At 36.9% G+C, this 15,187-nt stretch overlaps 1 protein-coding gene across 1 annotated transcript in view; it reads left to right on the top strand.

Moving 5' to 3' along the window:
- Window positions 1-3,664: 3,664 nt before the first annotated feature.
- The window catches only part of GPC1 (glypican 1), a gene marked incomplete at its 5' end in the record, with an annotated part of 83,748 nt that continues 72,225 nt past the window's right edge, over window positions 3,665-15,187 (top strand). The window contains one exon of the mRNA XM_015816735.1: window positions 3,665-3,823. Within this exon, the coding sequence (XP_015672221.1) occupies window positions 3,665-3,823 (159 nt within the window). The remainder of the gene's footprint in view (window positions 3,824-15,187) is intronic.

Raw genomic sequence — 15,187 nt, forward strand, 5'->3', positions numbered from 1 at the left:
TACCTCACAGCGGCTCCTTATATCTCAATCCCCAGGTGCCTTGTGTGGTGGGGTGGGACGCTCTCCTCCCGAGCAAGTGAGCCTGCCTGCATTGTTCCCTCCTCCTCTCCACTCTCCTAGCTCTAGATGAGGTGGGGGTGGGCCTTGCTCCTCGCCTGATCTCTGTCTCCCCTGTTCAAAACCTGAAGGGCCCTGGCCTGCCTCAGCCTGCTCCTCCCCACAGTCGTCCGAAGCCACAAACACCTCTCCCTGGGCCTTGATAGGGTCCTGTTCCGGCTCCATTTCCTCTTCCGATTCAGGCTCAGACGGAGGCATGACAACTAGTGGGCTATGAGCTGTTTGCAACTGGACCACGTAAATGGTGGACGAACACACACATGCACGCATGCATCCCCATGTGTGCGAGCAGCAGGCGAACACATCTCCTCTCCCCCTGCTGCTGGTCCGCAAAGCCGGAAAGGTTGGGGAACTCTGCCTTAAACTCTAGACCAAACTAGATAAATATTCTTTGTTCTGTTCTAGGACAAAGAATAGACCAGTGGTGGCCCAGTGGCTAGAATGCAGTATTGCAGGCTAACTCTGCTCACAGTCTGGAGTTCAATGCTGACGAGGCTCGAGGTTGACCATCCTTCCAAAGTCGATAAAATGAGTACTCAGATTGTTGGTGGCAATATGCTAACTTTGCAAACTGCTCAGAGAGTGCTGTAAAGCACTGTGGAGCGGTATATAGGTCTAAGTATATAAGTCTAACTGCTATTGTTATTGCTGTTTATTATACTATTTCTTCCTAATTTTGTTTGGGGGGGTCTGACACCATCCTAAAAAAGATTTTGTTGGTATAAATGACATAAGATTTGAGAGGGGCATTTAGTTGAGATAAAGGGGGGGAGCCCAGATTCTTATATTTTTGTGCAATATGATCTAGCTGCAAAATCTGAGATCTTTAAATGATGCCAAATGCCAAAGTGAAGGGATAGGTTTCTCAACTGGGCAATTTACAGATGAAGCAAACTTTATTTAAGGCTCATCTAGCCATTGTTATATTTTTGGCACCCTCTCATTTTTCCAATGTTTAATAATCGATACATATGCTTATGTTTTTAATAGCCAACATGTTTTATTTACCACCTTTATTTTTGGCTGCTGTATTTTACATTGATAATGGCTCTGAAAAGGTTCCTCATTGAATAGCAGTGTCTAAAATAACAAATATTTGGAAGCAATGCCCACAAAGGCAATACATGAGATGCCCTGGTTAGTATACCCTGGATGTAACCCTATTGTTTGGTAACTTGAAAATAAAGTTAGTTGAAAATAAAGTCAGTTGTAATTGAAATCCAGCAATCAGCTAGTTAATACTAAAATAAAACATTCCTGTTTTTCTTTCTTTCAAAAATAAGGGGCAGATGAGGAAAAATTGATTTGGATTGGAAACACACATCTCTGCCACTTCCATCTATTGACAGTGAAACTTAAAGGCTGTTGTCTCTTTTTCAAGATCAGTTTTGCAACTATATTTGCAAAAGCCTGTATAATCCTATTACCATAAGAAACACTGATGCATTTTTGATAGTATGTTTGAAATGGGTGAGCTGTATCTTGATGGAAATTTTTAACCTCGTTTATTTCTCCATCTATACTTTTTCCTCATTTTATTACCATTTATCAGTGATTAAAATAATATTTATCCCCAATGTTCCTTATGAGGTAGAGGATTTTGATTCTTCTTAGGAATGAGAAAAATTAGAAGGAGTCTCGTAACATCTTTTCAAACTAGCATGTTTTCTTAAAAGCCATAATCCTCCACATGTTAAGAGTCACATTGTCAGATGCTTTTAGAATCCAAAACAGTAAACAGCAGAGCTAAATAATATTTCTGAGCCAATGAATACAATGATAACTTAAATTTAAAATTATGATATAGGCATTCTCACAAAATTGCTGCCATTATTGATGGAATTTGCCTGTCAGGAAAATGACTGTTTTTTGGAGGAATGACTAATCACAATCATTTGTATACCAGATGAATCAGCTCCCTGCCTGCATTTTAGTCCCTTAGGATGCTCTCTACCACCTTGTTTACATCTGTCCAGGAGACTGAAGGCAGAGAGGGGAAATTGGCTTTCTTCCAACAAACCATTGGAAGAAACCCATTCCAATCATATACCTTTTTATAATTGATTTATTTCTAGGGAAGCCTTTTAGCAACCTATGTATTTTTAAATAAAAATATTAATTCAAAAAGTTTTTTAAAAATAGCGAAGGAAGTCTTTGAAGAAAATTCTGCAGCATGTTATGGGCCATGTGACTTCTGTCAGTCAGAACAAATCTTATGCTTTTCCAGGAGGTGCCTACAGTTCCAGAAAAAGTACCACAAAGAGTCTCCCTGGCTAAGCCACGTAATGCCAGGTAGAAGTCATAGAGCTATAGAGATGGATAGCCATGCATCCTGTAGCATGGTGTCCTATTGAGAAAAGATTCTAGCAGACATTAGCTATGACCTCTTATGCTTATCTGTTTAAGCCATTGTTTCTCAATCTCGGCAGCTTTAAAGATATGTCAACATGATTGGATGGGGAATTCTGGGAGTTGAAGTTGAAGTTCACAGGTCTTAAAGTTCTTAAGGTTGAGAAACACTTATCTAACCTATCTGAAATATCACTGACAATATTTTCTCCAGCTCCACAGTTTACACAGTGAATTACAGACCAAAGCAGATTCATCATGTCTCTAAGAATGCAAGCCTTAAGGCTCCCAGTGCTGAAAGGAAGAGGCTAGGAGGAATGTGTATGGGTTCTGATGGCCTCATTCCCATTTGAAAGGCTGCTTAGGAACCAGACAAGCCAAAACAAAACATATGTTTCAGTTTATGCTGTGACAGTTCTCCTCTAAAAGCATTGTCGGGATTGTGCAATGGCTCTAAAATCACATCATCTTTGACTTCTTTGAAACTAAATTATCTTAGGGCAGGGTTGGAAAAGATACCATTTTCAAGGCATAATTTTATTTGTGCATTCCTGTCAGCAAGGGAACAGGAGGAGTATGAGGTGTGTTTGCTCCTCATTGCTAATTTCTGATTTTCTATTGTGTATAATCTGTTCCATATACACGCACACGATAGTAGAAACTCTTTTAATGGTAACCACTATATAAATTATCCACATCAAACATTAACAATTGTTTCACATGTTGTCATTTCCAAAGCAGCACTGTATTTCATCTCTTATTTTCCCTATTTACCCTTCCTATTCTCTGTTCTCCCAAACTCCATAAACTATGTATATAAACCTCGGGATTATAAATCTCATGCAATAAAAGAATTTCTGGCCTGGAGAGCTGGAGGATTTTACTTATTTTGATGAGTAAGACTTTGTTTATTAAAGTTAAGCAACTTATTTCTGTGTTTCCCATCCCTCAAAACAATCCTGCCTATTGTCACTGTCCCCCTCCTCCCCCACCACTTTCATTCAATTGCATTTATTTATTAAAACTTTCCCACAGGAACTTACTCCAGTCATCTAATGAAACAGATGTCATCCATGACAGTTTCAATAATAATAAAGTTGGTTTAACCTTTAAAGTGTCACAAAGCCCTCTGATTACTCATTTTTATTTCACAAGATTTGCCTACTTATCTATTTTTCTCTTTCTTCCCATTCACCAGGAGAACATTTGAGAATTTGCCCACAAGGTTATACTTGCTGTACTAGTGAGATGGAGGAGAACTTTGCCAACAAGAGCAGGAGTGAATTTGAAGGCATGTTGAAGGAGGCCACACGATCAGTACAAATAATCTTCACAGCCCAGTACAAGAACTTTGATGGTAAGGAATAAAGAATATATATAGTTTGGAATGCTAGCTACCCTCACATGTGGTTTTGTATCCATTTATTTTATACACATTCATTGTATTCTATTTAGAGTGTAAACAGAAATTAACTGCCCAGGCCAGATGAATGAGCGGTAGTAGGTAAGAAAACAAAAACAATTTTGGTCTAAAATTCCCCAACAGGGAATAAAATACGACAAAGCAGATTTAGTAATACAACAGATCTTTCTATATTCTGATAACAGTAGAGGTTGTAGTTGTAGTACTTTTTTCTCAGGCTAAAAGTACAAAAGTCAAGTGTACATTGAAAGTTTTCTGACTCGTTACAGGAAATGATATACATACAAATATATTTATATTTATCCCCATTTGCCACAGCCAAATTCAGAATCTGTTTAAACAGGATAGTGAATTTAAAATGTACTTGCAAAGGCATATATATATTTCTTCCTGTAAATATTACTTCCTGTAAATCAATAGTTAATTTAGTATCTTGACTAATTAACTGACTTCTGCCTTTTTTATAATGTAAGACACTCATACAAATCTGGTTTCTTGTCCTGGATGAAAGTGGAAGAGTGTTCTTGCCAAACAGATTGTCCTTGTAAAATATGTTTTATAGAATAATTAAATTTTTAAAAGCTGAACTATTGATTTTATCATTGAATTCCTGATTACAATATGTTTTCTAATCTCTGTTTTTTCTGTAGTTTAGAAAGTATTATTTTTATTTCTTTAATTTATATTTCTTAACATCTTATCCCAAACATGTGTGTATTCGGAAGCACAACATACTATTTTATCAAACAGTAATATATAAAATACTGTTCTGTCACAACTATACATTCTAATAGGGCCCATGAGGATATTTTTTAACTCCATCATGTTTTGTTTCTGCTTGCTTAACCACTGCTGCAGCTCTAATTTGGCTTGTGATTCAAGTAAGTCAAATAATGTAATAATATTTCATAAACAGATTTTCAGTGGCTGACAGAGCCATACTTTTCTTTCTTTACAGTCTGCTAGATACTTTAGATGGAAATAACTGGATACTAGAAGAGGAATTTTGGACAAACACATATATGTAAAACTCAAGGGAGAAGTCTACGCCAGACCTTTGCTCTTTGATGTGTGATCAGTATACTCAAAGAGTGGAGGGACGGCTAGAAGGCCAGATCTTCCATTAAGCCTGAGTCTCCTCATCTGAGACTCCTTGTCTTCTTGCACTGCAAGAAGAATCCATTACAATCTCTTCTATACTGTCTTTCTCCTAAACACTTAGCACAAGTCATCCCTTCAGGGATGTCCAGATCAAGAGATAGACTTCACAAGAAGATTAGAACTGTGTTTTATTGAGATAGGCTATAGTAACAATCTTGAAACTCTGCTTGTGTTTTCCCTTTTGATTCTCTTATACCCCCGAGAATGAGGGAGGACTCCATTTGAGTCGCTTTCTAATACCTTCCCTTTTCCCAGGGCTCAAGGCATGCTTCTGCACATTTTATTGATGTACTATAGTGATTTCTGAGCAGTTTTTTCCCCTAAGGTCATCTTCATGGTTCTCTACAGCAGGGGTCCTCAACCTTGGCAACTTTAAGACTTGTTGACTTCAACCCGGTTGAGGAATTCTGGGAGTTGAAGTCCACAAGTCTTAAAGTTGCCAAGGTTGAGGACTCCTGCTCTACAGCATAGTACATACATTTCCAGATTAACAATCTTAAATTCTACCAATTACCTCCATAGTAGTCTCAATCCAGATACAGAAGGCAATAAAATGGTTGTTTTAACCTTGCTTCCACACTGCTTTATATAGGTGGATTCCTTATAGCGTGGTTTAAAATACTCGTCTAGAAACAGTATTTTAGGAAAAAAATGTCTTCCAATGTGTTCTGTGATCTGTTCACTCTTCTTATGGCACCTGCTTGGAAAAGGGATTGGAAAAGGAAAGGGCAAAGGATCTTTAGCTAGTTCACTTTTTCTTTGTGAGGCTAACTTTAGAATCCAATGACATTAAGCTTTAGAAATTCTGACAGTATGCGATTAGTTTTTCCATGACAATGAATAATGGTTTCTTATAGGTTTTTTTTCTTTTTCTCATAATCATATACGTAAGTGGTTCATTTTAATAGCAATTAAGGCATACATAATTTACATAGTAATTAATAATATTAGCAGAAGCACGGAATGATCTTTTTTAAATGTGTTAAGTCACAAGTTGGAAGAAATTAATCAGATCACTGAATTTAACAGTTTATCTCTGTAATATTCAGTTAAAAAGGATGGATGGGTGAATTTGATAAGTGGATTCACAGAGATAGCTGCTTTTAACTTTTATGATAGGCTGATGTGGGTTTATAATTTTTTGTAATTTAAATAAATAGTTAAGATGATGGGAATTCTGAGCAGTTGCTGTTTACCAAGCTTTCCTAATCACATGTTCAGTAAAACAAAAATGCTATCTTAAAATAAAAATTGTAAAAGTACAATGTACTTTTTAAAATTTATCTCTCAAACTTATATATCAGTTTAGTCACAACCAACTCTAAGCAGTGCATGCTTTATAGCAGTAAAAAAAAAAAGGTTGAAACAACTTATAGCAATATCTTAACATATTAAACTTTGTCGGTTCCATTGTGTGGAAGAACATACTGTCAACCCTAACTAATCACTTATGGGGTGCATTTGGAGATAGATCTACATTCAGTCCCCAAAGAATTCCTAGAACAACCAGGTCTTAATAGTAACAGGTTAGGGCCTGTCCTAATCCCTTGGGGAGTGAGGGGCAATTTGATTCCAGAGAAGAGAGCCAGGTGCTTGCAGAAAGAAGTCAAATCTTATGTATCTGTTTTTTGTTTGTTCCATTAAATTATATTTAGATGCAGTATTGCTAACACATAAGAGCAGATCCCGCTGTCAGATCCCGCTCTCAGATTCATTGGTAGAGCAGAGTTCATTTAGGTAGCAACTGTGTTTTGATACCTCAGTTTCAAAGAAGTATTTAATTTTCTCAGTCATTGTTCTACTTTTTTATTTTGCTTTTTCATATCTCTTTTTGGGTGGGGAAGCCTAGACTTTTGCTCTGTATACGCAGGAGTAGCTGTACTTGTTCTCATCTTGCATGTACAGACATGAGCACAATGCTTTAGAATTAGAACGACATAGGATTTACCACACTGTTGTGCTGCTACTGTTGCTGATACACAAAAAGCAGCTCTATTATTGCCACTTAATGATGGTAAAACCATCCTGACAACTAGAGCTTATAAAATAATTCTCAAACGTTGGACAATTTTTCCTTTCCTGCTGGCAAATGTTTTCTGCCCACTTAGAAAGTAGAAATATTCAAGAGGCTACAGACAGTTCTAAGCTTAATGCTTATGTTTTCCTAGATTGTGAACAAATTTAGAGAACTTCCTGAAAGTAATTCAGTAGGATTATTGAATACAGTCACAAAATTTCTATAGTATGTAAAGCTGTAAATTAGTAAGAGAAACAATTGTGCCCACTTTAAATATAAACAACCCCCTCTTCTTTCCTCTCAAAAATTTCCACAAAAAGTGCTAAGTGTGCCCTCTGCTGGACATTGACCAGACCTTTCTATCGCAACTGTGCCATGCCCAATTAGTAAGCAACAAATTCTTAATTCTTTCCATTTAAGTTTGTATATTTAGAAGTAAATAATTTCAGTTGTACATGCACTGTCAAAAGATTGTTTGGAGATGTAAGTTATGGATGGATAGACAGGCAGATAGCAGACAGAATTTCCTAGTCATTGGGATATAGGCAGAAAATTTCCTAAGTTTGGAAACTTCTTAATATTTGCAAGATGATATATTTCCAGTAAAACTTTGCAATAATAACCTGGTTTTAATTTAAAATACAATTCAATTACCAGTATGAATAGAAAGGTAAGAAATTCAAAGAAAGCAAAGATATTTCCTAATTCTCATTTTGGCTATAATTCATGGAACTAAGCCTAGCTAGATGGCAGCACCTGATCAACCATCCCTGATCTCAAATTACACAGCCCTGACTTTTATTAATAGTGGAATAAAGAATCATCAGGATTCTTATCAAGGTTATTGGCCAGTTGGGGGGGCAGGAGGAGGAGGAGGAGCATTTCCAAGTTGTTGCTGAGAAACTTAGATGGACAGGCCCATGAAATTAAAAGATTTGTTTATTCTAGGGACACTTTACTTTTATATAGGACTAAGCTTTCAATTATTGCTTCAACTATCTCTCTGTGGGCAAATGTTACTTTATGAAATTTTCTTCTGTATATATTGGTAGGACTGAAGTTTATCCAACACTATACAAGCTGTTTGGATTTGTGCAATGAAAGTCCCCTGTCCTTCCTTTAGTAGTTCCCCCAATGCAAATATGGTTACAATGATCCTTCAGTTCCCTAAAGCAGTGTGCCTTAACGTCATCAACTTGAAGATATGTGGATTCCAACATCCAGAACTGGCTGGGGAACTCTTAAAGATAAAATGTATTTGGGAGAGTGATTAATAATTTGTACTCTTGGACTGATCATTGGATATTACTATACATGGTCCGTTAGTACATTTGGCATTTATCAAGATGAACACATTGAACAGAACAAGGCTGTTATTATATTAATCAAAGCTTGATTGTTAAGTCTTAAAAGTATTTCCCAGTTTCTTTGATTGTAATATTGTACTATTCCTCTCTCCCCACCATAGTTAACTTTACAGTATAATACCATAACTAAAGCTTGGAGCCAAGATACTTGTAATCCTTTTGAGAAAATATTAATTTGCTATTTCAAAAATATTCATGATTTCTTTAAAACTCTGGGTAATTTATAGGATATGCTAATGTTAGTCTTTAAATTTTAAAGCATTTGTAAGCTTTTTCATTCTAAATTACATAATTATATATCCTTAGCACAGTATTAGTGGATATAATTTTGAAAGCTTGTTTATTTTAAATTGATGAATGAAGTCATTAACAAACGAAATGAAGAAAGTTTAAATCATGACTCTGGCATTTTATGCAGACAATTACATATTCAGAAAAAGTGGATCATTAATTCAGATTGTAAGAGGAAGGAAGATTGTGTTGGAAGTTGTCATTATCTAAAAATTAACAGTCTTTCTTGAATCATATTTCAAACCCAAAGAAATGTTTATTTATAAGGGATTCACTTACATTAACAGTGTTTCAAACAGTGTTTCGTATTGAGTAGGTTCAGTATTGTCATACCACTTGTATAGACTTGACAGATTTAAGTATGAAAAGAAAGCACTATTGAGCTGATATTTCAGTGGTTGGGAGAAAAAAATAGCAGAATCTTGGACTTTCAGATTAAATCCGCCAAGTCTATACAAAAGACAATATTTTATGAACTTTACCTTTACATTAAGTTGCATGATTATACTTTCTTCTGCTGTCGCTGTTTGGGAAGCAGTTTTGGAATCTGACAAACATTGTATATTGCCCCAGAGAGGAGCATGGCAAAAGTAAAGAGCTGTGTTGAAGAGCCTTTGAACAAAGGAAAAATCTTTTTTATGCCTCTTGGAAGAAACAGCTAATAGGCAGCCTGAAGCATCTGCACTTTTTGTAATGAAGGGGATGAGATCTGTATTAAGTGATCCCAAATATTTATTGTTCCATTCTAGGACAATAGAATAGACGAGTGGTGGCACAGTTCTTAGAATGCAGCATTGCAGGCAAATTCTGCCCACAGTCTGGAGTTCAATCCTGACGGAGCTCAAGGTTGACTCAGCCTTCCATCCTTCCTAGGTTGGTTAAAATGAGGATGCAGATTGATGGGGGCAGTATGCTGACATTGTAAACTTCCCAGTTTACAATGTAAAGCACTATGGGGCAGTATATCAGTCTTAAATGCTAGTACTAGTGCTAGTGCCTTTTCTGCTCTCTGAGCTTGGTTGTTTTCTTGCAGATGTTTCATTACCAAAACTAAGTAACATCACTTATTAGCTAACAATAAATAATCCAACCAAAGCACCCCTAAGACCAACATTGGCATGGCAAGCGCCAGAATATAAAATGAGAGCAAACCCCACTCCCTACTAGCATTGGCAATATTATTTAGTTTGGGTAATGAAATGTCTGCAAGAAAACAACCAAGCTCAGAGAGCACCAAACGTGGTGCTTTCGAACTTGAGCTACAAATAGTCTCCTCTATCAGATCTGTATTAGAAAAATAACTAAAAGTAATTCTGTTACTTCTGCTTTTAGCAGGAATCAAACCTTGTCAGAGAAACCATTCTTTCTCATACAGTCAGTAGCAGTGTCTCTCCCAGTACTTCTCCTTTAAATGAAATGGTTTAGGTGTCCATCAAAAGCACATTCCAGAACTTGGAGAGATTAAACCTGTCAAAGAGTAGCCTCTGGGAAGTAAAGACTTTTCTTCACCTGTAACAGCTTGAACATCTGAAGGTTTGCTTTCCCCTTAAATGGCTATTTCTCCCCTTAAATTTTTCAGCTTTCACTGTAGGTTCCCACACATGATTTTGGGTGTGCACAGCAGTTTACTTTATAAAAAGACAGGGATGCTATTTCCCTTCCCCGCTGTTATCTCTTTTTTATTTTTTTAAACCTGCCAAATAGATAAAAAGACAATGCTTCTGGGTTCATTGGACAAGGGATAACAAACCTAAAGCAGAGTACAGAATTTGACACACATCATGTGCTGCAGGGCTTAAAATAGCTGAGATTTAGGTTAGAAGAATACAGTGCTTGCTTGGTCTCTCTGCTGAGTGGCACAGGAGATGTTGCCATATTGGGTCTCAAAACGAATCAATGGTGCTCCAACAGAAGTCATATTATATCTGTTTTGGGACTTTAAAGCCCTGCTTTTGCTGTGATTGACAATTGCATATGCTATCCTGCTTTATGGAGTAGAGAGTTGGTCTCTGACAGAGTAGAGAGTTGGTCTCTGACAGAAGGCCACCTGAAGAGACTAGAAGCATTTGAAATGTTGATTTACAGGCGGTTGTTACGTATAAGCTGGGTTGACAAGATCAGAAATGAGGAGGTGATAAACCGCCTGGGAAAGCCAAGGGAAATCATCAAAACAATTAAAAAACGAAAATTAGAATATTTCGGACATGTGATGCGACACCTAGAAAAATACAGCATACTCCATTTAATCCTCCAAGGAAAGATTGAAGGCAAACGAGGTCCAGGCAGAAGAAGAACATCATGGCTTCAAAATCTAAGGGACTGGTTTGGACAAAACTCAGCAGCACTTTTTCGTGCAGCTGCTGATAAAAACAGGATCGCCAACATGATCGCCAACGTCCGATAACGGATATGGCACAAAAAGAAGAAAAAGTGATTGAAGTGCAGCCATGTCAGAAGGCTACTTTGGTGGATTTTGCTTTAATGTTCCATGAACTCAGTTCTAAATTCATTTAAAACTGTCTCTGTCCTAGAATATGCAATAAAGCATACAATAACTTTGATTATCACAGTGTGATAGACCATCAGTTACTGAAGAGGTCTTTGGATAAATCTATCCATAGCCATCCAGCTGGCTGGGATTCAGAACTGTAAAATGACATGGGAGTACCTACATTCCTTCTGCATCTTTTTACCAAGAACAATAAAATCTATATTATTCCTGATTTTACCAAAAAAAAATATGGTAAAGTGTTTGACCAAGACTGTTACTGGGGAGAGCAAGTTTCATATTTACTCTCAGGCATGGTAGCCAGGCATTGACAGACCAACCTACCTCACTGGATTATTGTGTACAGAAATTAGACAAGAAAGTGCTAAGTATGCTATCTTGAGAAACCAGAAAGCAGGTTAGAATTCAGAAGCAACTTATACATAAGAATCTGATCTACTAATAGTCAAGGCAAATTGACACCAGATAAGAATCATCAGACTTTAAGATAGGCTGGATTTAGGTCCCTTTCAGGGGTGTAGGTAACTAACCAGCAGTGCATCTTCTAGCATCCAGATCGTCTGCTCTACTTAATAATAACCTTGCTCTGAATACACCAACTGATCATTAAACTGTAATCATACTGCTTAATCAATTTCTAGATCTTGGGTCCTTAATCATTTGAAAACTTCGATATGACTATTTTCAGAGCTTCATTTCTGCAAAGCAGAAAGGATGTTGTACTATCTTTATTCTTGATTTTCATGAAACAGTAGTTTAAAAATAATGCTAAAATCAGGAATATATGTGCATTGTTATTGCATTATTCTTTCCTCATTAGGGCAATAAGAAAAATGGGGGAAAAATTGCTTGACTTTGTATTCACTAGTTAAGATATGGAAGTCCTATTGACTTTACACTAGTTTCTCATAGATTTTGGATCAGTATTCATCTGGAATAGTATCTTTCTATATAACACAATCCAGTACAGTTGTATGTTCAAATCACAAATGAACTATGATTTTGCTGGGTTCCATTCCAGTCATACATTCACTAACAAATGTGTGCATATAGGTACTGTCATGAAGCAGAAAACCTATAAGAATGGTGAAGTTCAGAAATATATCGATCTGTTCACATCTGCTACGTCGTCGTGTCTTTCCATTACACTTTAGGAAACTAGTTGAGATGTCCATTAACTTAATTAAAACAAACATAATTAAAAAGCTGTTTGTTTTAGGATTTAGGTAAGAAGGCAAAATGTGAGAGTAAAGATAGATTATTTCTTTTGTAACTTGCTTTTCTAAAATGCGCAAATGCAAATCTCCTAACTGTATATACTTTATATCATATAAATTGAGTGGACAGTGTTAGATTTTTGTTAATAGCTAGAAATTCTCAGGCAGACTTAAGGAGAACATGGGAAATAGAAGATCAGTTTACCATTATGTAGAGTATATGTGGAAAGCAGGGGCACCAGATTGAACCCAAGATATATATGAATTCCGTAATCAGCCTTAATGGCTTAGTGGCTAACAATTGATTAAAGAATTCTCTCTTGAAATCAGTATGTAGTCCCAGTCCTATTAAGTCTTCCGGAGGCTTTGGCCAAGTTTATGCTTCCTTTAGAGAAACCTGAAAGTTCAATGATTCCAAAAGAGAATTTGCCATAAAACAATTAAGCATCTCCTGAAAGAGTTAAATGATGGATAGAGAAGAACCTTGGAGGGAAGCAGTATCAACCAAGGCTGGCAACACCAACCAGATTTTTGTTACTCACAATGTCCAGCAAAGTTGTCTTTTGGTCGCTCACAGCCAACGCATGTCTCTCTCTCTTCATTAGGGTTGAAATCAGCGTTGCTGCTCCCAAACTAAGCTAATGTTTAGGCTTCTACAGTAGCCTTTATGCAATTGCCCCTCATTAACTTTTTAAATTTAAATCTAATTTACTATAGTGTAGTTACTTTTTCTCTTACTGTATTGTGTTAACCAACTTTCCTAGAATAAACTTTAAATTAGTCAGCCTTTAATTTCCTGGATCTTGGATTTCTTTTTACTTTTTGAAAGTTACAGTTTTGAAAGTTAGACTGTAGCAACCTTGAGCCCAAAATAGTTTTTTGTTTAAGTGTAATCCTCTTTGAGGAAATGACTGTATTCTATGGAAGGACAAGGTCCTGGATTTTCTTGCATTTTTTCCACCTGCTTATCCAAGCAATATCCAGTATGTATCTATTAATCATACACCATAGCAGATCTCCTGAAAGAAAACAAATCCTTTTAAAATGACTTGCAAATTTCATGTCAATGTATTATCATCATCCTGGAAATCATTCTTCCTATCATGCAAAATCTGTTTGGATTCAGCGTTGAAAATGCTACAACAAATCAAGCTGTTATCATTGCCTCAAAGAGTGGAAAGGTTTCCTCATAAAACATAAAGCCCAGTTCTAATGCCAGTAAAAAATGAATAAATTGTTCCTTGAGGAAAAATAAATGGCAATAAACATATTGTTCTGCAACATGTAGTACATTTGGTATTGAAATTAAACTCTGTAGGGAGTGAAACGTCGTTGCTCTAAAGGAGCAATATCAAACTGTTGTTCCATCATCCTTTCACTCTATAGCAGATGCTGCTATTCATTTCCAGGAAAACACTTCACAGTGCCCACGGTCCTCTTATTGATGTCAGCTAGGATGCATTTCTCAGTGCCTGAGGCTTCTTAGTTTAGTTTTCCTTTTAAACTTCCAGACCACTCTGGTTCTCTTCCCACGAGTTTTTGGAAACAAAACTTTAAGTAGGGTAATCTTTCTCTCCTTGATCTCCCTTATCATTATGTCTCTTTCCCTCCCTCCACAACTGTTTAAAATCATTTAACAGAATAACAGAGTTGGAAGGGACCTTGGAGCTCTTCTAGTTCAACCCCCAGTTCAGGCAGGAAACCCTATACCATTTCAGACAAATGGTTGTACAATCTCTTCTTAAAAACTTCCAGCATTGGAGCATTCACAAATTCTGGAAGCAAGTGGTTCCACTGATTAATTGTTCTAACTGTCAGGAAAGTTCTCCTTAGTTCTCGGTTGCTTCTCTCCTTGATTAGTTTCCATCCATTGGTTCTTATCCGGCCTTCAGGCACTTTGGAGAATAGCTTGACTCCCTCTTCTTTGTGGCAACCTCTGGGATATTGGAACAGTGCTATCATGTCACCCCTAGTTCTTCTTTTCATTAAATTAGATATACTTCATTCCAGCAACTGTTCTTTATATGTTTTAGCCTGTAGTCCCATGATAATCTTTGTTGCTCTTCTCTGCACTCTTTCTAGAGTCTCAACATCTTTTTTGCATTGTGGCAACCAAACCAAGATGCAGCATCCCAATTGTGGTCCTACCAAGGCATTATAAAGTGGTATTAATACTTCGCATGATCTTATTCTATCCATCTGTTAATGCAGCCTGGAAATGTGTTGGCTTTTTTGGCACACTGCTGTCTCATTTTTAAGTGATTGTCCACTAGGACTCCAAGATCCCTTTTACACTTACTACTATTGAGCCACGTACTATACCTGTGCATTTGGTTTTTCTTGCCTAAATGTAGAACAGTTGAGACTGTTCCCTATTACTTAAGCATGATTTCCCTAGGAATAAAACAGCCATGAAAACAATTAGCATGAAGAAAGCTGCATTCTGAAGAGGCATAATCCATTTGACACAACAATAGCTTTTCATCTAATTATTTCAACTGCATCTAGACTTATAGCTCCAACCTTTTGCTATTTACCAAAGCTTTGTCCATTGCTCTCTCTATCCTTATTTGCTGTTATCTAGGTCTATGTCAGGGGTGTCAAACTACCCGGCCCGTGGGCCGGACACATCACTCAGAAGCCGGCAATGGCAAAACTGTCCCAATATGTTGCACAACATCATGTGACATCGCGAGTTTGACATGTCTGGTCTATGTGGACATTTTCGCTCCCGAG

This window comes from Protobothrops mucrosquamatus, unplaced genomic scaffold (assembly GCF_001527695.2).
Source record: "Protobothrops mucrosquamatus isolate PMUCROS unplaced genomic scaffold, P.Mucros_1.0 scaffold488, whole genome shotgun sequence".
Taxonomy (NCBI): domain Eukaryota; kingdom Metazoa; phylum Chordata; class Lepidosauria; order Squamata; family Viperidae; genus Protobothrops; species Protobothrops mucrosquamatus.